Source organism: Sminthopsis crassicaudata, chromosome 1, assembly GCF_048593235.1.
Source record: "Sminthopsis crassicaudata isolate SCR6 chromosome 1, ASM4859323v1, whole genome shotgun sequence".
Taxonomy (NCBI): Eukaryota; Metazoa; Chordata; class Mammalia; order Dasyuromorphia; family Dasyuridae; genus Sminthopsis; species Sminthopsis crassicaudata.
This window is the reverse complement of record NC_133617.1, coordinates 671,952,832-671,977,250: the sequence shown is the minus strand read 5'-3', so window position 1 is coordinate 671,977,250 and position 24,419 is coordinate 671,952,832. Positions and strand designations below refer to the sequence as shown.

The window sequence follows — 24,419 nt, the reverse complement described above, 5'->3', positions numbered from 1 at the left end:
TTAATGGAGTCACTCTTCTGGAACCCTCATACTGACGGTGAGATGTAGAAAGAAGCCCTCACAATTGCAATCTTAGTGACTTTCCTAGTCCCTGGAGTTATTGGTGTTTAAAATATACAAGGGACTCATGGAGGAATCTGGCTCCTGAAAGCTCAGGGCCTGGGGGCAGGGGCATGATTCTCAAGCCTAAAGAAGCAAGTGGAATCTACAAACCTTCACTGAGAAGAGGCACAAGAGACACCGCCTAGCATGCTTAAAGCTTTCTGGCATTGTATCCCCCTGGGTAAGAGCAATATGGCTGCTCCAACAGCTCAGTAGTAGTTCAGATGGGTTGGACTGAAATCATTTGACTCAACTTTGGGCTTTTGACTGTTTACCAATTTGATGTATTATTTTGGGGTTTGGGTGACATTGCTTTTTCCCAGTTTTCCTCCTACTTATTTTGTTGTTTCTTCACAGTCTCCTTTGTTGGCTAAGGTATTCCCCAGAGACCGAGAGAGAGAGACAAAGAGACAGAGAAACAAACAAATGGAGAGACAAGAAAGTCAGATTGAGACAGACCCAGAGAGACAGGGAGACACAGAGAGAGATAGAGAGAGAAAAAGAGAGACAGACAGACAGACAGACAGAGAGGAAGACAAAGAGAAAGCTAGATAGAGAGAGGGAGAGGGAGACAGAGACAGAGAGACATAGGAAGACAGAGAGAGAAAGAGAGAGAAAAAGAAACACACACAAAGACAGAGAGAGACAGAAACAGAGACAGAGACAGGAAAAACAGAGGGAGAGGCAGAGTCAGAGAGACAGGGAGACAAACAAAAGGAGAGATGAGATAGGGAGAGACAAAGCAACAGAGAAACAGAAAGACAAATGGAGAGGTAGGGAGATAGAGAGGGAATCAAAGAGAAAGAGAGAAACAGTCAGAGAGAGAGAGAAAGTGAGAGACAGGGAGACAAGAGACAGAGGAAGATAAGGAGAGGAAAAGAAACAGAGACTGAGAAGATATAGAGAAAGGGAAAGATTGAAAAAGGGAGAAACAAAGAGACAGAAGTAGAGATAGAAGGAGAAATATTGAGAGGGAGAGAAAAAGATAGAGACAGGAAAAGACAGTACTTGCCTATTTGAATTTCATTTCAAAGGCAATATGGAGTCCTTGAAGATTTCTGAGTAGAGGAGAGAAGATTAGTTTGACTTCTGTGTTAAGGGTAGAATGGAGAATGGAAATATTGGAAGCAGGGAAAGGAGGAGGAAGAGGAGTAGGAATGAAGGAAGAAAATAGAGAAAGAAAGAAAAAAGAAAGAAAGAAAGAAAGAAAGAAAGAAAGAAAGAAAGAAAGAAAGAAAGAAAGAAAGAGAAAGGAAGGAAGAAGGAAAGCAAAGAAGAATAAAGAAGGAATGAAAGGAAGAAAGAAAGGAAGCAAGGAAGGAAGGGAGGGAGGGAGGAAGGAAGGGAGGGAGAAAGGAAGGAAGGAAGGGAGAGAGGGAGGGAGGGAGGGAGGGAGGAAAGAAGGGAGGGAGGAAGAAAGGAAGGAAGGAAGGGAGAGAGGGAGGGAGGGAGGGAGGGAGGAAAGAAGGGAGGGAGGGAGGAAGGAAGGAAGAGAAAGGAAGGAAGAAAGGAAGGGAGGAAGAAAGGAATGAAGGAAGAAAGGAAGGAAGGGAGGAAGAAAGGGAGGGAGGGAGGGAAGGAGGAAGCAAGAAAGGAAGAAAAAAGAGAAAGAAAGAAAGAAAAAGAAAGGAAGGAAGAAAGAAAGGAAAGAAAAATAAAGAAGGAATGAAAGGAAGAAAGAAAGGAAGCAAGGAAGGAAGGGAGGGAGGGAGGGAGGAAGGAAGGAAGGGAGAAAGGAAGGAAGGAAGAAAGGAAGGAAGGGAGGAAGGAAGGAAGGAAGAGAAAGGAAGGAAGAAAGGAAGGAAGGAAGAGAAAGGAAGGAAAAAAGGAAGAAAGGGAGGGAGGAAGGAAGGAAGGAAGGAAGGAAGGAAGGGAGGAAGGAAGGAAGGAAGGAAGGAAGGAAGGGAGGAAGGAAGGAAGGGAGGGAGGGAAAAAAGGAAGAAAGGGAGGGAGGAAGGGAAGGAGGGAGGGAGGGAGGAAGGAAGGAAGGAAGGAAGGAAGGAAGGAAGAAAGGAAGGAAGGAAGAGAAAGGAAGGAAGAAAGGAAGGAAGGAAGAGAAAGGAAGGAAAAAAGGAAGAAAGGGAGGGAGGAAGGGAAGGAGGGAGGGAGGGAGGAAGGAAGGAAGGAAGGAAGGAAGGAAGGAAGGAAGGAAGGAAGGAAGGAAGGAAGGAAGGAAGGAAGGAAGGAAGGAAGGAAGGAAGGAAGGAGGGAGGGAGGGAAAGAAGGGGCTGCTCTAGTAGCGGAGATGATAGACGAAGAGTGGATGCGGGACTAGACGGTCGGTCTCTCCCTTCACCTTATCTGGCACACAATTGCACACTTGAGATCTGTGCGCATCAATGGAGAGAGTTCTCCGTTTGGAATCATAGGTTTGAATCCCGCCTTTGCCCGCTAACCACCTTGTGACCTTGGGCGAACGCATGAAGGAACTTCGCGGGTCTGGAGGAAGAACGAGGGGAGGGCTGGAGGGTTTCTAAGGTCTGGTCCGGTTCTGACCCCAGACGACCACGCTGTACCGAGCCCCGCTTTGGCTGAGAACTCTCGGAGCCCGGAGGCGTGGGGGGTCCAGGCTTAGCGGTTACGAGCGGGGATGTGCTTAGCACAAACTGTGCCGGACTTCTCTCTCTGTGGAGGCCCTGACGGGCAGAGCGCGTGAAGACGTGTGTGTGTCACAGGGATCTGCTACTGACTTCCCCACAGGGTCAGGGACCAGGTCGGGGGCTTGTGGCTCTAGGGAGTGCAAGGAGGGTCGCGTGCGCGCGTGGGAGCGGAGGGACTGAGACAGCTCGAGGGGAGGGGGACGCGCAGGGGCCGGGCGCGCGCCGCAGCTCCGGCCGGCTCGTCGCCGCCGCCACCGCCGCCTCGTTCGGTCGCCAGTCCCCCTCCTCCCCCCTCCCCAGCGCGCGCGCGGCTCCGATGTCGCGCGCGGGCGGCTCGTGGAGCGGAGCGGCCGGGGAGGGGGGAGTGGCGGAAGGCCGCGAGAGCGAGGGAAGGAGGCGCTCTGGAGCCGAGCAAAGCACTGGCGCGGCTCCAGGCCGGGGGGCGGGGGGAGGCGGGGGGGCCGCTCGGAGGGTGAGGCGGCGGCGGCGGGCGGGCAGGTTGGCGGCTGCATATTTGAAGGAAAGTATCAGTTTGTATTCGCTCAGTGTGTCGGCTCCAGCGGCCGCGGCGGAAGCCCGAGCCTAGCCCAGCCTGCTCGCCAGCGCAGCCAGCCTAGCCCGGCGCCGCGCCGCGCAGCCCGGGTCTCCGCTGCCCGGGTCTCCGCTGCCCCGGCCCCGGCCCCGGCCCCGGCGCTTCGCTCCCGTGCGGGGCCGCCTTCCCTCGCCTCGCCCTCCCGGGGCAGGCACTCCGGACGGCGGAGGCGCCGGGCAGAGCGCGGGCGCGGAGCGGCGAGGCGAGGCCCGAGCAGGCAGCGAGCCCGGCCCCTGGCCCGGCCGGTCCCCAGCGTCTCCCGTCCGAGTGCCCGCGCTGCGCTCCGCTCTGCTCCGCCGGCTGCGGAGCCGTTCATGGAAACATGGCGGTGTCGGCTCCGACCTGCGGCGCCTCCTCGCTCGCCCGGGCTCTGCGCGGCGGCGGCCACCTCCACCTCCACCTCCACCTCCTGCTGCTGCTGCTCGTCCTCCCCGCGCCCGGCGCCCGCGGCTACAGCTTCCCGCAGCAGCACACGTAAGTGGCGGCCGAGCCGGCTCCCCGCGCCCCGGCGGCGGCGGCGGGGCGCGGAGCGGGACCGAGCGAGCCCGGCAGGGCAGGGCAGGGCAGGGAGGGGGCTGGGGAGCAGACAGGTTGCGCGGCTCGCCGCCGCCGCCGCCGCCGACTTTCTGGAGTCCGCGGGGCCGGGGCAGAGGTCGCTCCCGGAACCGAGGGGTGCGGGCTCAGAGGAGACGGGAGAGGGATGAAGGGCTGGGAAACTGGAGGAGAGGAAGGATGGGGACGCAGGGGAGGATCCGGGCTGGAGAAGAGCGAAAAGAGAACGGGAAGGGGGCCAGGGGAAGAAAGGAGGGAGATAGAGAAGAGAGCAGGAGACGAAACAGAGCAGTGGGGGAGGAAGAAAGAGGCCGAGAGGGGAACAGGGAGAGGAGCAGGGCAAGGGGAGGGCGGAAGAAAGAAGGGGAGTGGGAGAGGCGGGGGGGAGCAGAGGGACAGAGAAGGGGTAGCACGGGAGGGGGGAGGGGGTCAGGGAGAGACGGTTAAGTGAGGCTGCAGGGGCTGCCTAGTTCATTCTAAAATATCCCAATCCCTTCCCGGTCGGGGATGTGCAGGAAGAGCCGAGCTTCCGAGCTGCGATCAGAACCCTGTCTTTAGTAGATCGCGATGGGCTGGGGAGCAAAATAGGAAAGTTCATGAAGATGACGAGCCTCGGCATCTCTATTTCTCTCTGCGCAGCGCTCCCCTCTCTCTCCGAGTGAGCCCGGTCTGGAGAAGTGGGGGGGCATGTTTACAGACAGTCGGGAGCCCAACCCTGAGCCTTCTCAGGGTGAGCATGAGAAGCTGACCTAGTTCATTCATTCCTCCCGGCCCCCTCCCAGAACACACGCACACACTTCTGCTTGTCCCCGGGGTGACCGGAGCCCCTTGGATGGAAAGTCTCTGCTCAGAGAAGGGGCTGGAAAGCAGGGTCTGCTCGGGGATGGAGAGCACTCGGCGTGTCTGGTATTCTGTCTGTCGCCCTCTGATTGCCTGCCTGGCAGAGTTTAGCACCAGCTACAACCTGGTCGTTCCCTTCAACACAGTCCCCTTTCCCCAGAGACAGTCTGTGTTTGGTCTTTTTTAACAAGCGTCCCCCATCCCTCAGTGGTCACACCTCGCTCCTTATCTGCAGGCTCATAAAGCATCCTCTGCCTTCCCTCCCGATCCCCTCCTGCACCTCGGTGTTTTCTGCTCTTAATTATCTCTTTGAAAAAGGATGCTGAATGAGTTGGGAAGGCGGTTGGGAGAGAAAACGTTTTGGCTGGAGCCAGGAATTCGCTTTTCCCTTTGCACAGCCACCTCCTTCTCTAAATCCTCATGTCTCTGTCAAATGTTTGAGGCCTTATTCCCAGCCTCTAATGAAAAGGTGATTTCCCAGCACTTTATCTCATGACTTCTGTAGGAACCAAGGTTCAGAATTAAGAGGTGCTTATTAATCAGCCTCTGCCTGACCCTTTAGGTCTCATGAAGGACAATGTTGGCAGAAGGGTTTCACACCCTTGGGAGCCCAGCTACAACTTTAACTTCTGTTTGGTCCCCCAGATTGAGCCTATAGCCAGGTGGTTTTGAAGCAGACTAACAAATGAGTATTATCTGGGGAGCAAGGTATTAGTTTAAAACGGCCATTAGGCTTAATGTGGATAATTTATCTAGCAGTCTGGTATCAGACGGGGATGTTTAAACTCCTATATCCTCCTGTGTGTCTGACACACTAACAGCCCCAATGGGTGATGGTCCTTGTCTGTGGGAAGGACTCTTGAAAGGTGCAGGCATTCTGGAGCCCTCACAAGCAGTCATTTAGCCAGCAGCTCGGTAAAGCTCCGGTCATCTGTACGTGTCTACCCTTCTCAATCTACCCCTTGTTGCCCTCAGGAGGCCAGACTGCCAGAGGAGGCGACCAGAGAAAAATGGAAAGAGGGGTTCTTCAGTGGGCTAGTGTGGGCTCCGAGGGAGCAGAGAAATGTATTGATCTTTTCTGCTGAGATAGGGCACCCTAACACCATTCCGGAAAAAGCTTCAGATAGTTACAGGTCCTCAAAAATCACTCAGAAAATGCACTTCATCTCATCTCTAGCAGGGCTGCAAATGCCATTGTATTTATGCAAGTATCTTTATTGTTACTCTTTTTTTTTTAATTAGAGGAGATCAAGTTCCAATGCTATATTTTTTCTTGCCTTCTAATTTAAAATGATTAGAACTGATTTAAACTAAAATTTGAAATAGGCAAGAGGCAGGGAATTGTTGAGATGTTTGTTTGTTTTTCTCTCTCTCTCCTTCACAAAGCTGAGCTCAGGCCAAAGCACAATTATTATTTTTTCCAGCCAGTTCTTAGCTCTTCTAGTCAAGGTTTAAAATAGACGTCTCTCGCTTGCTCGATTTCTCCCTGCAACCTGCAGTGGTGCCCAGACGATGGTTGTGCATACATAAGTTTTCATAAAATGGTTGGTGTTAGACCCTGAGACGGTACAGATGGGCCAGTGTTTCACCGGTGCTGGGGATGGGGAAATCAGTAGGCGTGAAGATGAGTCTTCAGAGAAAGCTTCAAGCTTTCTCTGTAGTTGTAGTTTAGGTTCATGGAGTGGGTTAGGTAGGAGGTTGAATGAATATCTTGCAAATCATGATTGGAGAGTCAGTGAGAGTCAAGGTGTATGTGGGGAGAGAGGGGGGGGGAAGGAAGGTTGGTGTCAAAAGGTCCTGGAATGCAGAGTAAGACCCCTTTCTAGCCTGGCTTCTGTGAGCAGCTTCCCTCCATGGCCCTCTATAAACAGGTGTCAATTTGATCTTTGGCCCTTTCCAAGGAAAAAAAAAAGGAAAGAGAATTCTCTATTGTTCATTGCCCCCATGTACCCTGCCAGTCTTGATTTGAGAGCAGATCAGCTTTTGCTGAAATGTGGAAAACTCAGAGATGGAAGACAGAGCCCTCCTGTTTGATGGGGCTGTGATATTGGCAATGTGGGACTGCAGGGTCACCCTGGAGGGGTTGGGGGACAGGTGACAGAGGTCTTTATCTGTGAGAATATGAGCTAGGCTGTAAGCAAAGCAGAAACCTTCTCCCCCAGAAAACTGCAAAAGAAGCTATGCTCACATCTGTTAGGTAGGGTTGGCTCTTGGGTCCATAATGACACAGTCTCCGATAGAGGCATTATTTCCTAGGAGAGGAACAGACAGGCTGGAGGAGGTAAACTTCCCGGACAATTTCCCTGGCCATAAATCACCAGAATTAGATGGTTCGGTGGAATGAACCTTGATAGAGACGGTGCATCTTTCAGGTAGAGGGCCGTTCTCTTTAGTCTTGCCTCGATAACAACATCAGTGCCAAATTGCTTCAAGCTTTCCCCATTATGTCAGGGCTGTGGTTTGGGATCTGGGGCAATTTATTTATTTATTTTTAATTCTGAAAACCTCTAGGCATCTTGATTTCCTATATGTGCCCTATGGAAGAAAAGAGATTTGGGTTTAGATTTTGTTGGGAGGTTTTTCTGGGCTAGGGAGTTAGTTTCTCCCCTTTGATATGTGTCCCCTGCCCCATAATAAAGGACACTCTCTAAATCATATGCTTTTAAACTGGTATCCATGGATGTGCTTTTTGAAAAATAGTTTATAAAAATATAAGCTTATATTTTAAAGTAATTGGTTTTAATCCTATGCATCTTATTTCGTCCATTTAAAAATGTTTTGAGAAAGGGTCCACAGGCTTTACCAGATTGTTTAAGGAATTCATAGCATAGCTCCTCTACTAGATCATGGACTGTTTAAGATTTTTTTTTTGGAAGTGACAGTTTCTCTGAACCCCCTTCAAAGGATAGGGGAGTTGGGAGAAAATGCTTTGACTTCCCTCCTCCCCTTTCCAAATAGTCTTATTTTGTATGAGACCTACCATGATACCTGTAGCCTCTGAAATCTTCTTTGCTCCCTCTCTTCCCCATCTCTATTTCCCTCTTTTTTCTCTCTCTCCTCTTTACTATCTTCCTCCATTCCTTTTTTCTCTCTCTGCCTTCTGTTTCCTCCCTTTTCTCTTTTTTCTCCCCTCTCATCCTTTGCTTATCTGGCTCTCACAGCTTCCATTCGCTGCAGAATCAGGTAGGGCTTGGCTCAGACAAGATCACTGGTTTCCATTTGAGACTTTCAGGATGTCTGCGTGTTTCTCCCTGGTCAGGCAGTGGTAGACAGGGTGAATTTAGCTTTTGATTTGGGGGAGAGTGGAAAGAGAATGATGATCCTCTTCCCTCGTGTGAGCCTCCAACAGCTGGCTGACCCATCACACAGCCCCTTTAATGAGCAGTTACTGGGGGGAGAGATGTTTGCTCCATAGGTCCATGTTTCCCTCTGGTTAGGGTTAATTGGAGGACATCTGTTGGGGCAGGGGAGAACCTTATCAAGCAATTCAGCTTCCTCCTTCACTTGGGAGTAGGGATAAGAAACGGCAAAATGGCCTCACTGCAAGACCACCACATGATGGCTGTGGAATGCCAGCCCACCCCCGATACCATGCCCCAAACATCATAATCCTTAGCTTCTCTTCTTTCTTTCTTTCCTTCTTTTTTTGTATTATGTTTGTTTTTGCCTGCATGGCTCTCTTCAGCCGTTGCTTGGATGCAAAATTGCCAGGTGCATAATGCTACTGGTAAATCTGGGAGCATTTGGTGGTGAGCCACAGGCCCACTGCTCCTCTTCCTCTACTTGCTGCATCTTGTTGGGGGGGGTATCTGCATTTATAAAATGTTTGGTGCTCCCAGTATGGTTTCTCACTAAAATAGATAAGAAGATTTATTTTCAAAAGACCCATCAAATTCCATGGACTCCAGATTAGCTTTGACTTGTACCTAGCTGATGTGTCCACTTCTCATAAGGATGCTAGACCCACCCCATCCCTCCAGAATTAAGAGATTATGTAGGAAAATCGAATAGCATCATAGTGATGTGAAACCTTTTGTGAAAGGACATTAGGGATTTCCTTGTCCAGTCTTCTCAAGAAGAGGAAGCTGCAATGCAGACAGAAGGGGAAATTGACTTATCCAAGGTCATATAGGTAAGAAGCAGCAGAGAGTGGATTCACACTCTATTTCCAGTGTTCTTTCACTGTCTGTGATGCTTTTTTCCTCCTCCCTCCTTTTCTTATTTCTTTGTCCACCCCTCTCCCTTTTACTACTTCTGATTCATTTTTTTCTGCCACTCTCCCCATCTAGAATATCCTAATAGTCTTCTCTTTATATCCCCTCTTTCAGGACTCATCTTAAGTCCACTTTTGCCATGGAACCTTTAAACTCAACTGCTGTAGGATAAGATACTCTCTTCCAAACTATACAACACTCAATTTTATTTTTTCCTCTTGTTTTTCTTGTGACTTTTTAGAATTTTGTCAGCATAAACAAGATTGTAAGCTCCTGAGGGTCAGCACAGAGCTTAGTAAATGTTCCTTGATCTCATTCAGTAATCAGCCCTGAATCAATGATAAGGGGACTGAATGATAAGGTAGCTGATTTCCTCAATATACCTTAGGTCTCAGGGTTCTTTTTATATTCTTAATGTCCACCCCCTTTTCTTTCCAAGACTTTAGCTTTAAGATCTTTTCTCTTCTGCTCAAGATTATAGTCCTGTACCTATCACTTTGTACATATTCCCCTTCACCATCCACATCTGGGGGCAAATGGGACATTCTAATGATGGAATATTCTAAAGGTATACATCAATGATTTCTTTTTATTGCTTCTTAAACATCTAGCTTGTTTTACCTTAAGACCCAATTTATAGTATCTTTGAGTAGGATTTCAACTAAATACAGTTTCTCAGTCACTTGGAAGACTGTGTTAAAGAAGTTTATAAATTTATATTAATTATTTTCAACTGAATCCTCACTGGTGCACAATAATTATTTTATTCTTCTGATTGGATTTCTATCAATAATACTATCTACAGTAGCTGTTCCAGATCTTCTTCCTTCTCAAGCCTCCTGTATCATCTTTCTCCCTTGCGCTCAAAAGTGGACTTTACATCCCAACTCTCTAAAGTATCTTCTCCCCTTTGCCATCTATCACTCACACCACACTCTTTAACATTACCTACTCAGTCCTCCTTTGCCCTGATCTCTGATGAAGAAGATTTCTTGCCAAGGCTAACCTTGTACGCTTTATCCCATCCTAATTCATCTTTTCCAGGAATTTGCCCCCTTCATCATTCCCTTTCTTTCGACTTCAGCCTCTCTTTATCTATTGATTCCTTCCTTTTTGTAAAATCCCCCAGGCCTAACCCATACATAAAAATAATCCTTTAGTTGATCCTCCTATTCTTTTGCCTTTCACAGTTAAAGGCCTAGAAATGGTTGTCTGCATTTATTACCTCCATCTCCTCACCTCCCACTCATTTCTCAGTCTCTAAGATGAACTCAGTCCATCCCCCCATTGCAGTCTTGCCAATGGACTCTTAACTGCTAAATCCAATGGCTGTTCCTCAGTGCTCATCCTTCTTGACCTCTCTACAGTTTTGTTGTTGTTCAATCATTTTTCCAACTGTGTCCGACTCTTTGTGACCCTATTTGGGTGGTTTCTTGGCAAAGATACTGGGTGATGGTATGCCATTTCTATCTCCAGCTCATTTTACATATGAGGAAATTGAGACAAATACATTCCTTCTTAGGGTCACACAGTTAATAAGTGTTTGAAGCCAGATTTGAATTCATGAGTCCTCTACTAATCCATTCCTCCAAATATTAGCATTTCTCCATCTTGAAATTATTTTGTATTTATTTGTATGGTGTACTCTGTATTTCTGTAGTTGAATACAGGTTGTCAGTCCAGGATGTTCCTTGAAGACAAAACTTCCTTTTTCTCTTTGCCTTTATATTCTCAAGGCTAACATAATGCTTTGTACATAGTAGGGATTTAATCTATGTTTACTGAATTGACTTGACTTAAGTGGACCTGAGAACACAGAATGTGAGGTACCTCTAGAGACCATCAAGCTCAATTTGGGAAGAAATTATGTAGCAGAAAAAGTGTTGAATTTTTGAATCAGAAGATATGGATTTAAAACTGGCTTCTGTGATCTCCTGTGACCTTGGGTAAATACCTTAACCTTCACTGTAAAATCAAGGAGTTGGACTAAGTAACCTTGAAAGTACTTTCCACTTCTGAATCTATAATGCTATAATTCCATTTATTTCATAGAGAAGGAAACTGAGATCTAGGATTAGTGGTGATGCCAGAACACTAACTCAACTCCCCTGATTTCTATCCTGTTTTTCTTCCCACTAAGTCTGAAATTCTGGTTTCCTCTGTACCCCCCTTTCCCTAACACACACATTCAATAATAATACCTGTTGAGTAGGTTATTTGTGGATTAATGAAAACTTGAGGACAGATCTTTCAATCCTTGTCCCAGGAATGGAGCTTTGGAAAGCCAAAGGCTCCAGTCAGATAGAAGTGACCCACTATGGTGAGTGGGAATTAACACAGCCCTAAATCAGGCATAACTTGGAGGGTTGTGATTTTGTTTCCAAGATAAAGAAATATTTGCAGACCAATTACACAGTTATTTTAATCTGGTATCTTACAGAAGGAGACAGAGGGTACATCCAATTTTAGCTCCTGGGTATTGTGTCTGTGTATTTCTTTTTGGATTCAGAGTCCTGTGTAGTAGAGCTGACTGAGTGTGTCAGATATTTTGTTCAAGATGCATGCATTCATTGAGAATTGACTATGTGTAGTTCCCATACTTGAAGAGATACAGCTAAGGCATGATTTCTGCTCTAAGATTTTAGACTTTGGAGCCAGAAGGCAACAGATTATCTGGTTCGGCTTTCTTATGTAATAGTAGAGAAAATTGAGTCTCAGAGAAATACAGCAGTTTGTCAAGGTCACACAGGTACTGAGTGGCACAATTGAGATTGGAGCCTGTTCTTTGATTCCAGATTCAGCCCATTATTCTAAATTGTTTGTTTTGTTCTGGTTGGGTGGGGGTTGGGAAGTTAAGAGGATCATAGCATTTATAGGTTAAAAAGAAGCTTAGAGATCAGTTTCTAATTTCTTCATTTGACAGAGAAAGGGGAGCTGACTTGTTTAAGGTCATACAGTTATTCTCAACACAAAGCTAGAGTTCTTTGGACTGTACCCCAGCATCCAGAAGGAGCTTACAATTTAGTAAAGAGTGATATAGCCATATATAGCTATAATATGTTGGCCAGATCCAAAGAAGTAATGCTCATCTCTAGCTAAAGGGAATTGGGACAAGTTACCCTAAAAGGATAAATTGGATTTCAGCAGGCAGATGATGGATAGATAGGAGGGAATATATGGATGGACTCCTTGAATCATTCTCTTTGGCTAGAATGTGGTGGGCAACAGTGGGAGATATACAGGGATATGTTGGAATCTACTTGTATCATCCTGAGATGCTTAAATTTTATACTTTGGAAACTAGCAAATGCTACAAATCAGATTTAGTATTGATCTAAAAAAGTGATGTTGAAATTGTTAATAATTCAATGTTAATAATAATGTTAATGAAGCTTAGAAGTGTGTACTATGTATGCTCCCCCCCCCCAGCTGATTGTTAAAAAACAAAACAAAACAAAACAAAAAACTTAACTTGCACATACCTGGAAATGAGCCTACAAGCCAACAAAGGTGAGTTCCAGCAATATTGAGATAATTTTTAAATGCTGCCATTTTGTTCAAGTCCCTCATTCCTGGTGGATTTTGTTTCATGTCATTGATTCCTTATGAGGTCTTAAGGAACATTATGAAGTACTAGAAAGACTTAAGGATCTGAGGATCTTTATTAAAATCCTTACCCTGTTACTTTCCTGATGAATGACCCGGTAGATCATTCCTTCTATTTAAGCCTCAGTTTGTACATCTATATCGACTAGATTATTTCTGAGTTCCCTTTTGAGAATAGGATTCCCTGCAGTTGGCAAAACTATCTTAAAATCTTGGTTCCCTCAACCTTTCTAAAATCAAGAATCTTGGTCTTTTGTGACTTTGAGCAAGTCCCTTAACCAAAGTTTCTCATCAGAAGATCATCTCATCAGCTCCTAAGGGTTTAATGATCATCCCTCTGTAAATAACTCCCAGGTCTACATATCTATGCTCTAGTTTCTTATCTGAGATCCAGTCTACTTGAGCATTTTATACTGGCTGTGTCCAAAACAGAACTCATCATCTTTTCTCCCAAAACCCATCCCTCTCCCTAATATCCCTACTTCTATTGAGAGGGACACAATCCTTCCTGGTCCCTTCCCCTTTATAATCCTTAATTCTCACTCACCCTCACGCCTCATATCTAATCGGTTATATCACTTGCAGCTTTGTAAATTCTCTTTACAATATCTCTTACAACTGCTCTACTCCACTGATCTTTCTTTTCTTTCTTTCTTTCACCTCTCACCTGGATTATTGCAATAGTCTTCTAATTATTCTCCTACTTTCAAGTTTCTGTCCTATAACCCATTCTCCACACAGATGCCAAACTGATATTCCTAAAAGCACAAGTCTGACAGAACATCTCTCTGCTCAAAAAGCTTCAGTGACTCCTTATTGCCTCTGAGATGAAAAAACAAACTGCCTATGACATTTAAAGCCTTCACAATTTGGCCTTTTTCCAGTCCTGTTACATGTTACTCCCTTTGACAAACTCTGTGGTCCAGCCACATCTCCTTGTTTTTGAATACATTGTTCCTGATATTAAGAACTTGCTCCTTCCTCATAGATAGAATCCCTAGCTTCTAACCTTAGCTCAAGCAACACTTCTGACTTGATTCCTTTCTTGCTGCCCACAAGCTGTTAGCACTTCCCCTCTGAGATTATCCGATTTTTTTTTTTTTAATAATTTGTATGTATTTGTGTGCAGGCTCTTTTCTTCAGGAGACAATAAGCTTCTGGAGGGCAGGGCTACTTTTTTTTTGTGGTTTTTGTCTCCAGCACCTAGCAGCATGATGCTTGGTACATAGTAGGTACTTAATAAATACCTATTGATTATATACGAGGAGAAGTTGATCTTTGAAGTTCCTTCTGTTTTTAGCCCTCCTCACCTCTATCCCTTCTCCCACCTCTCAAAACACATGCACATTATGTCTCCTCAGCCTGGATAAAACCATCTCTTAGGTTTAGACAAGCAGCCCTGACCTAGAAGGTTTCATTCACTCTCGGAAGAGCTGTTACAGAAAGGAGGCACATGGGGATTCCTGCCTCATTGTCCCCAGCTTGAGAGAACTTCTAAAAGGAAATCTATGACTATGGCCCACTTTGTACTGGTGATGTGTTAATTGTTTAACTAAGAAGGGGTGGAAGTTAAAGTGTTTCTTACTGATCATTAAAATTCCCCTTGGGAAATGATTTCTTATTTTTTTTTAAAGAGGAAATTTCTCTACCAAGAGACAAGAAATAGTAAATATGTGAGAGAAGAAAATAGCCTCCTTTCATGTCTATCAAACCATTTCTTCATTGCTTCCTCAGTGAGAACCCATCTTCCCCTCTCTCGGATACTCTTCTTGTGGGTCAACTGTTCTCCAATGTGGAATATCCTTTCTTCTTTTCTTCTTATTTCTGCCTTTCCAATTTTCCTGAACTTTCTAGCCTAGATCAATGATCGCACCTCCTTCAGGAAACTTTCTTGTTATCACCAAACTACAGTGATTATATTTTCTCCCAATTCCTTTAAATTATATTTATATTGATTTTGAATCCATGAAAATGATCTTATTTAATCCACACCTTGAATGAGCCCAGAGAAGGGATGGGTCTTGCTTAATGTCACACAGAAAAGGGATAGATCTGAGGCAAGACCTTATCTCCCTTCCACCTTCACTGACTCCTCAAGGATCATAGACAAGCCATTTTATAAGAGATTAGGATACTCAAGAACAGAGCCTGGATTTACTCCTATTAAGTTACTACTTGTCTCCCAACCCTCAAACTGAGATTTTGAGAGATTTTATCTTTCTGTCTCCAGCCACTTCAATACTTTCTTCACAGAGCTTGCATATAATCTTCCTACTGTATATCTGACCATATCACTACTCAATAACTTTCAATGGCTCCCCACTACCTGAAAACAAAATTCAAATTCCTCTTTCTAATATTTAATTTTCTCTACAAAATATCTCCAAATTGCTCTTTGAGCATTGTTTCATTATAGAACACTAGAAAGTTTGGGTTTTTTTTTTGTTTGTTTGTTTTTTAGAAAGATATAGCTTTTAAAGCTCTTTATCATATGATGCCCAACTTACTTTCAACTCTGTTATACATTACTGTCTTCCTACACACTATGGTCTAGCCATCCTTCACATGTCCATACATTTAGACCTGGGAGTGACCTAGAAACAATGAAGTCCAAGCCAGTCATTTTTCACATGAAGAAATTAAAACCCAGGGAAGTTCTCACAGTAATTGTCTGAGGTTGGATCTGAATCCAGTTCCTGTACCTCCAAAATCAAGGCTCTATCCACATTGCTTCTCTCCTTGCACGCCACTCCAGCTCCTCTGTGCACATAGTGGTTGTACCCTATGCATGGAATGAGCTCCCACTTAATTTCTGTTTCTCAGAATCCTGTGTTTCCTTCAAAATTCTGTCATTAATACCTTCTGCAATAAGCCTTTTCTGATTCTCCTGTTTTGGCCACTTTGTCTTCCCCAATAGAATATAAATTTATTGAGAGCAGAAATTATGTAATTTTTAGTTTTGTACCCACAGCATGAAGCAAAATTTCTGGAAGGTGACAGACTTAGCAAATTTTTATTGATCAATTGATAGATTGACTGTATTAATTATTAATTAATTAATTATAAATTATGTTTTATTGATTTACTTGGGCTTCAACCAAGCTATTTGTATTCAATATATTGTGTGTTCTTGGGCAAATTATTTAACTTTTATGGGTTTCATTTTTCTAATCTGTAAAATGAAAGGCTTGAACTAAATGATCTCCAAGGAACCTTCCATCTCCAAATACCATATTCTATGATCCTAGTCTACCTGCTGCTACTGAAACATAACATTTTATTTCCCACCTCCCTGCATTTGCACAGAGAATTCTTCTGTAATCCTCTTTCCTATTTATTTCTCCCTTTCTGCATCTCTATGGCCTTTCAAATCTTAACTCAGTTGCTTATGCTGTCTATCTCTCTTCTCAAATGATATTTCATTGTACTTTTTGGACTCCTTTTTGTGTCTTTCCAATAAAATGTCGACTCCTTGAAAGCAGGGACTATTTTTTTCATATCTCTAGTATCTAATAAAGCACCTTCTTGCACATCATAGACTTTTAATAAATGTTTGTTGAATTAATTGCGCTTCTCTGTCCCTATGACTGAATTCCCTGAGGAAAAGGCCTTTTCTCCCCTTTTTTCTTCCTCATCATCTGGTCACACAAAAAGCTGAATACTCAGAGTTACCCAGAAAACACTTAGAGGTAGATTGATGTTTTGGTTTCCCAGTTTGTCTCTCTGAGTTGGAGAAGTATAGACATCTCTGTCATTTCTCTTTCTAGTTATCTTGGAGGTTAATGCCAGTTCTCAGCTTGGAAAATACAGACTTGTTTCATACACTGAAAAATAAAACCACCGTGATGTGTATACTCACATTTGTAAGCCTTTATGTCAGGATATATGAAACTTCAGAATCAGATGGAAAATTATAACTGTCTACACTTCCAACATGATGGTGGCACAGGAGGGCTTTTCTTCATACACACATGCCTTCCTATAAATACAATTTTCTTTAATAAATTGATTCTCATTTCAAATGCATCACCAGAGTCCACTGCTTTTAAAGGAACTGATGAATCATTTTGTAAAGTGAAAAATCCTTTGACAATACAATCAACCTTCCTCTAATTTTTTAGTGTCATAGTATGACTTTTGTATTTTATGTAAATGGAAACTGAGATCCACAAAAGGCAAAGGAAATAGCCAAGATCATAGACGCAAATCCATGACAAGGTTAGGGCTTGGACTGAGTATTCTAACTCTTATTCAAAGTTCTATAACTCAAATAATCTTAAATAAACTTAGTGAGCTGCATACTCAATGTGACTCACCGAAGCTAGATTTGCAGAATTTTTGAGCTGGGAGGTACCTTAGAGGTCATTTAATCCCCAGATTTTTCAACTGTAGTTCATGATCTCAATGAGGTCTCATTACTGAATGTTGGGGTTGTGAAATTATAATTTGTTATCAGTAAATGTTTGGTTTGTATGCTTATTTTATATTCCTGCATATCCAGGGTTATATACAAATTTCTTGGTGAAAAAGGGTTACTAATGGAAAAAGTTTAAGAAGCCCTAGTCTAATCCAGCCCTTTACTGGACCAATAACACTCATTAAATGGACAGTTCTTTGCATAAATATCTACTGAATGATGTATGTATGTGTGTGTGAATATGTATAAAAGCTTTTATAAACTGGGAATTTCCATATATTGTTTGATTTTGGTTAAACTACCTACTGCCTTAATCCAAAGTGAAGAAAATCCAAAGCAAGGGGCTTATAAACAGGTTGAAAGAAGAAATTCTATATATACATCCATGTGTGAATACACATGATTATGTTTCTGGGGCCCTTGATCTCATCATTTAAGAGCAACACCCTGTCAAGATAGTAACTTCCCATCCCCAACTGTGGCCTTTCAGAGTTGCAGTAACTGAATTTTGTAGCCTGTGTTTCCTTCCCCAATTTCATGATTTCACAGGATGTCTGTTCTTTCCAAAATGCTAACTTTGAAATCTTAAAGGTCATTCATTTTAGAGGTTGACACCTGTTCAAAAAATAAATAAAAATGACAAATATTTTTCTTCAGAAAAGGGAATGGCTTAAACTTATGTGATGACTTTTAAATGTTTTTCTTCCTATTCCTTCTTTGTACTAAAACACAGATATGATTAAAACCAAGCTTAATTTTTGTATATTTGTGTGTGGGTGTGTATTATATATAATATACGTATATGTCTACATACATGTAGAAAAACTATTTGATTTGGAATCAGGAAATTTGGGTTCAAACCCAGCTCTAGCACAAATTAGTATATGATTCTAAACAAATCATTTCTCTACTCTAAGCCTCAGTTTTCTTATCTATAAAATAGAACTAATAATGCTAGTTCCCTTACATATCTATTATGGGAAAGGCATTTCAGAAATCTTGTATTGTTATTAAGATGAAAACTGTGATGATGATGATGAGGAGGAGGAAACATAAGTAAACTTCAACAATTCATGCCTGAATTTCATGTGGAAAATGATTTCAAAGACTATCAAAGAAATCTATAAAATGGGAAGGTTAAGTAGAATTTCTTCCAAAGTCATTTAGCTTGAAATCTATGATCCTATGAAATATATAACTAATTCCTTATATCAGTTATATAACATTGTAAGAGTGAAAGATAACTGATGGCTAACTCAGGAATCTCATTGGTGTCTATATGATCTCTAGAACCCTAAGGAAGAACAGCCCATTCGGCAGATCATTTATGTTCTAAGAAAAGGCTCACAGGTTGAGAAGGCATTGATGAATTATGATCTATGCCATTGGAAGATGTGCCCGTATCACGAAATCATAGACCATTGAGATGAGTGATCTCATCAATCTGAATGTTCTTTCCAACAATATATATCTCAACCTATCCATGCTTGCTCATCCCATGTGATTATATCTTTATATCATCCAATAAGTTAGAAATAAGAGAGCAACCCAATGTACTTTTGACATCATGAGAATTGCAGTGTAATAGTCATATTATCTCTTTGCTATTGTTTAACTTTGTAATGTGACCTATCTTTTCCACCTGTCATACATACATTTCCCTGATGGCATCTTTTACTTTTATTCTTTTTTATTTTCCTCATTGTTCATCTGCTTCAGCCTGTTCATGACCACCATGTAACTGCTTTCTGCATGACAACCATTTTCAGTTCTTTGGAGACTGCTATCATTCATGCATCATGGCCATACAACAACACTGGGAGACTACTGGTATTAAAAGATGGGATTTTTTTTTTTCCCAACAGAAGCTTGGAGTCATTAAAGGAGCTTTACAGTTTCATGAAGGCAATCCAGCTTGCTCTTCTCTTTCTCTTGTTTAACTCTGGTCCCACCTTATCAATTTGTACTGTCTCTACAAGATGTATGTGTGTGTAATATATGCACATACATATATTCACACATAAATAAATAAATAAATGGATGAACACTATCATGTTATAACCTGGGCAATAGATATTTCTTATCTACTTGTTCTCTGCTAGTTGGATGACCAGGGTTGAAATTTTTGATTGGTTATAGATCTTTTTTAGGAGGCTGTGCAGTAGTATTGGTCTTGATGCAACCGGAATGATATCTTTAAACAGAGTATCTGGAAGAGTTTTCTACCTGTATTCACAGGGAATCCTCTCTAACTTGGGCTCTACACTGGATCTCTTCCATCACCATATCGAATTCCTTGAACCATAATCATTTTCCTTGTTTTAGGTCTCACCTATTGTTTATGATTATTGCTTAGTTGAGCAAGGATGCTTCCATTATTAGCTCATTTCAAGAATCTTGAATGACTGGTATATAAATCAGAGATCCTGTTTGAAAAGAAGCTTACCATTGGCATTTTGGTTCTAATGAATTAAATACTTATTCATAATTTTAAAAATACAAGCATTGTGGGATCTTATTACTTTGTATAGCTTTAAATTGATTACAACATAGTAAAGAAGTGTTCCATTGAATCACTTGCTGTAGCTTACCTGTGCCTGACTAATATCTATATTGGAAATACCCTTGATGCATGAATAAATGCATTTCATAAGGAGTCTCATACAGATTTTGTGAATATATGGAAAAATGGACATATAGAACGGTGAATGTTGATGTCCTCTTGATTATCTTTTTGGTCTTAATAAAATATGAGAAAGAAAGTTCAGGATTAAATTGTTCCAAATTCATGCCATCTATAATTTTCTCATTTTTTTTTCTTCTGACTTTTAAACTAATTTCGATCTTTGCTCTAACAAGTCAGTGGTCCTACTCTACATAGAAAGCTGATTAAAGGTCATCTCCCACATCAATAATGAGCTCTTTCATGTCTGTTAAAATATAATCTATTTCATTTTTAAAAGTATTATCTGGTACTCACCACCTCCAGTTTTCTTCCAATTCTTTTCTCAAAGAAATTATTAATTATGCAAAGGTGCTAGACTTCCGTATGATTGACAAATGTTCAGCCTTTTATATTCCTTCTTCCTGACTATTGTTTTCTCATATATTTATCCTCATCTTCACCTCTCCCACTTTTGAGTGTATGTGTTGATTGGTACTGGAGGCTTTTATCATGTTCTTTACATTTCTGCATTACTTCATCCTGTGCAACAATCATTGGTGCATAAATTAGCGTTATTTTTATGGTAGTTTTTGTGCAGATACTGATCATGACTACTACCATACAAGATGGACAAATAAATATCCCATGAAATCATGTTCCTTGTTATCTTTGGGCCTGAGATAAGACAAACTGCCAATTCTTCTCTTTGCCTCCCCATGGATTGAGTACCTGTGAGTCATCTTTCATATAGTCACTACTTCCTTCTGGTTTATAGCCAAAATGTCAAGATTGATAGAATTGAGCTCTTCCAGCAGTGTGTCCCCTTTCTGGTCTTTGGATAATAATCTCATATTTTAGAGGGCCAACACTCAAGTTAAGATTTGTACACAATGCTCTAAAAACTATGGGATGCGCAGCATCTCTTTTCTCCTTTCCTGCCACTCTGTTATCATCACTGCAGAGCATTCTACTCTGATGCCTCATCCTGATATGGAGATGACCCTAGGCTCTAGAAAACCATGCTAGCAAAGCTATGCTTTGGCAGGCTTTGCCAGTCTGGAAAGACTTCATGTATAGCCTTGGTAATAGATACACTCTGCTTTCTGAGGACCAGCATAGAGGCTCATCACAGGAAGGTCGGCTACTATATGGTGGGTTCTTTGGCAACAGCAACTCATGAAAAACCATAAAATTGTAAGTGGTCATTGATCCTGTGTAGTTCTCTTCTGTTCTACAATGGCATTATTGTTGCTGGTGATGATGCTGTAGAAAGCTCTATCATTAGCTTTCTTTAGAATGTATTGACCCACAGTGCCAGGGTGTAGCTTCCCTGGCTGAAAAGATGGGAGTATGGAAGGAGTTATTTCAGTGGCAACTGGGCAGGTTACTGGGGGAAATTGCCCCTTCTTTCTGGCCCTCAAGACATCAGTGAAGAACATTTTGTATTTCTGAGCTGTTGAATTCTAAGGAGGTTATCCTTGATTTTAAATGGGCTGGCAGAGTCTTCATTCATACCTTACAAGTTTACAGTAATAATAACTCTAGTTCCAAGGTGCTTAAAGGCTTGCAAAGTACCTTGGTCCTGACAATAACCCAAAGAGTTGTAAGTAGTATGATTACTGCCATTTCACTAGAGATTTGATAATTTGGTCAAGGTCATACAATGTTAGCAGTGAAAGCAGTATTGCTAATTACTCATATTTATTACCTCTTCTGTACTGCTTTAAAAGAACTTACAAAGTGCTTTCCTCCCAACAACTTTGTGGGGCGGGTAGTGGGAGAAATATTACACTCATTTCATGGAAGTGGAAAGTAAGGCTCAGAATCAATCCATGAACAGGCATTTTTTCTGCCCTATTACATGTCAGGAACTGTGCTAGATGCTAGAGATAACATAAAAAAATCCCTATCCTCAAGGAGCTTGCTTTCTGCTGGAGGAAAACAGGATAAAATACAGATCAAATAAATACAAAGTGATTTCTAGGATATACATGTGAGGATGAGGGACTAACAAATGGGGGAACCATTTGAAAGGACAAGGCACAGAAGGATTCTAAGAGGCAAAGGGGATGAGGGAGCTTTCTGAATAGGAGATGGATTTAGTCATCCTTATGTTTTAGTAATATTAATTTGTCAGCACACGGAGAATGGTGGACATAAGGAAGAGGCTAGGTGCAGGGAGACTAATTAGTAAACTGCAGCATTCCAGGTGAGAGGTGATGAGGGCTTGAATTAGGGCGGAGGTGGTGGACCTAGACAGCAAATGGATATGAAATGATAAAAATGTCAGAGCAATGAGATTTGGAGACTGATTAGGAAGGCGAGTCGGAGTGAAGAGTGGAAGAGGATGCCAAATGGAAGAGGAGGACTCTGAAGATCGATGAGGAACATCTGAGACATGATTTTGATTTTATGTAAAATAAGTGACAAAGTGAATGCCAAAGTAGAAGGCAAGGCAAATAAGGAAGAAAAACATAAGACCAGGAAGTTTTAGAACAGATAATTCTGCCAAAGTTTCCAGGTAATTAGGAGAGTAAATCTTCGGAAGAAGATGAGAACTGGAGGAAAGGTATGGAAATTCAAGGGTTGGGGTGGGAAAGGAATAATGAGTTCACTTTTGGACAAGAGTTTGAGATTATCTGTAGATCTGAGGAGAGATACCCAGCAGACAACCAGGTGAAGATGTGACCCCAATGCACAGGACAAAGATAAGGATTGGATATGTAGATGTGGGACTGGTGGACTCAGAGACAATAGCTACATCTCTGGGACTTTAAGAACTGCCTCAAAGTGCCCTGGAACTTTAGAAGATGTTAAGGAAAATCCTGGGAGCTTGAATCTTATCTCTTTGTTTTATGACATGGGAAAAGGGATTTGACCAACATCATCCAGAAAAGATCAGATAATGCATGTTAAAGACCTAAATTCAATGCTATTAATGACAGCCAACAAATGCCTAGGCATCATTCAGTCTGGTTCAGAGGGAGACTCTATATCCTGGTCTGAACAGTCTGTAGTATAATATACAGGTTGGGGTCCACATTGTAAGAAAGGACATTGACAAGTTAGAGCAACCCAGAGTAGAGAGTATTTAAGAGTATGGGGATCAATTTGTCAAAGAGAAGACGTTGAGGATACATATGATAGCTGCCTTAAAGTATCTGAAGGATTGTTGTTGGAAGAAAAGAGAAGACTACTTTTGCTTGATTTTAGAAAGCAGAAAGTTGTTGGAGGTTTTTATTGATTCTCTAGTGCCTTGCACGTAGTATATTCTTAATATTTGCTGAATTGAATCAGGAGTGATAGAGCATGGGGTGGAAGCAGAGATATGAAAAAGCAGATTTTTAGTTAGAAGAACTGTAGAACTACAGCTGTCTATCGCAGAATAGATGGATGTCTTTTGAGGGTTTCCTGGATGCAAGATTACAGAATTTAGAGCTAGAAGGGGTCTTAGAGACTCTAAATTCAACTTCTTTATAAATGAGCAGTATGAGGACTGAGAAGTTAAATAAATTCCAAGTCTTGGATGGGTGTCTGTGAGGGATGTTGTCCTCAAAAATGAGCGTCACCATATAAGGGACTTGCCTAGGGCCACACAGCTAGTACATATCTGGGGATGGATTTGAATTCAGAAAGATGAATCTTTCTGGCTCCAGCTCCAGCATTCTATCCACAACCATCTAGCTGTCTTAGGTAGTATAAAAGACAATGTTCGAATCTTGGATTTAGGAAGTCAGACCCTGCTCTGGAGGAATGTGTATTCTAAAGGCACAAATAATTATACCACCAGGGAGAATTAGGAATTGCCAAGGACAGCTCCTGGTAAAGTCCTGGGCAACATTGGGATTCCTGTGGCAAAAGCAAGATTAGATCAGATGATCCCAGAGGTCCTTCCCAATGCAAAGAAGTCTTGATCTGTTTAGTCAACCATTTATTAGTGGTGCATCCCATATCAGGTGCTATGCTACTTGCTAGGTATCAAAAGATAAGAGAACAGCTTTTCTCAGGGTGAAAAAGGACAAGACCAAATCAGGAAACACACACTCATCTCTTTGCCATAATACTGTATGTAAAATGCAGCACAATTAAATGAGATTGAAAAGGTAGGTTGGAAGCAAATTGTATAAGGTTTAAATAATAGGCTGAGGAGTTTTTAATGCTAGAAGCATTAAGGAGCCACTGAAGATTTTTGAGTAGGAGAGTTACACGGTTGACTCTATAAATTAGGAAGATTAATTTGGCAGCTTTGTGAAGGATGCATCAGAGGAGGCTGTAGGCAGTGAGTCAAGTGAGGAGGCTCTTACATTAGCCAGGCAAAAGGGATTTTTGAATTAGAGTGATGGGAAGGAAGAGACTGATTGGAAGGCATTGTGGAATTTGGGATTAACCAGACTTGGTGGCTGATTGGAATTGGAGGTGGAGTTAGAGAGAAGGTTAGAGACAGAGGTAGAAGAAAGTCAAAGATGTCTCTGACATTTTAAGCGAAGATGGGTGGGTTTATGGAAGGAGAATCATAGCATTGTTGATTCACAGTTGGAAGGGATCATAAAGGATTCCTCTCTAGTCCAAACCCCTCATTCTAAAGTGGAGGTTAAGGGACCTTCCTGAGGTCACAGAGGAAATAGGTGACAGCTTTAATGTGAGCCTGGGACTTTTTTTCCCTATCTAGTAGTCTTTGTATTGTATCACTATAATAACCCCAAATTTGGATCCAAGAGGATAGATGTTGAACTGAAAGAGATATGAGAGGTCATCTAGTTCAACTTTTTATTTTATCGCTGAGAGACCTGAGTCCCACAAGTACTAATTGCCTCACCTGTGATCCTCCAGC

General features: G+C 42.4%; 1 protein-coding gene across 1 annotated transcript in view; it reads left to right on the top strand.

Annotated features, from left to right (window-relative positions):
• The first annotated feature begins 3,443 nt into the window (after nt 1–3,443).
• Nucleotides 3,444–24,419, top strand: part of CACNA2D2 (calcium voltage-gated channel auxiliary subunit alpha2delta 2) — a 432,295-nt gene continuing 411,319 nt past the window's right edge. Inside the window, 1 exon segment of the mRNA XM_074283341.1 lies at nt 3,444–3,768. Coding sequence (XP_074139442.1) covers nt 3,617–3,768 — 152 coding nt within the window. The 5' untranslated portion in view covers nt 3,444–3,616.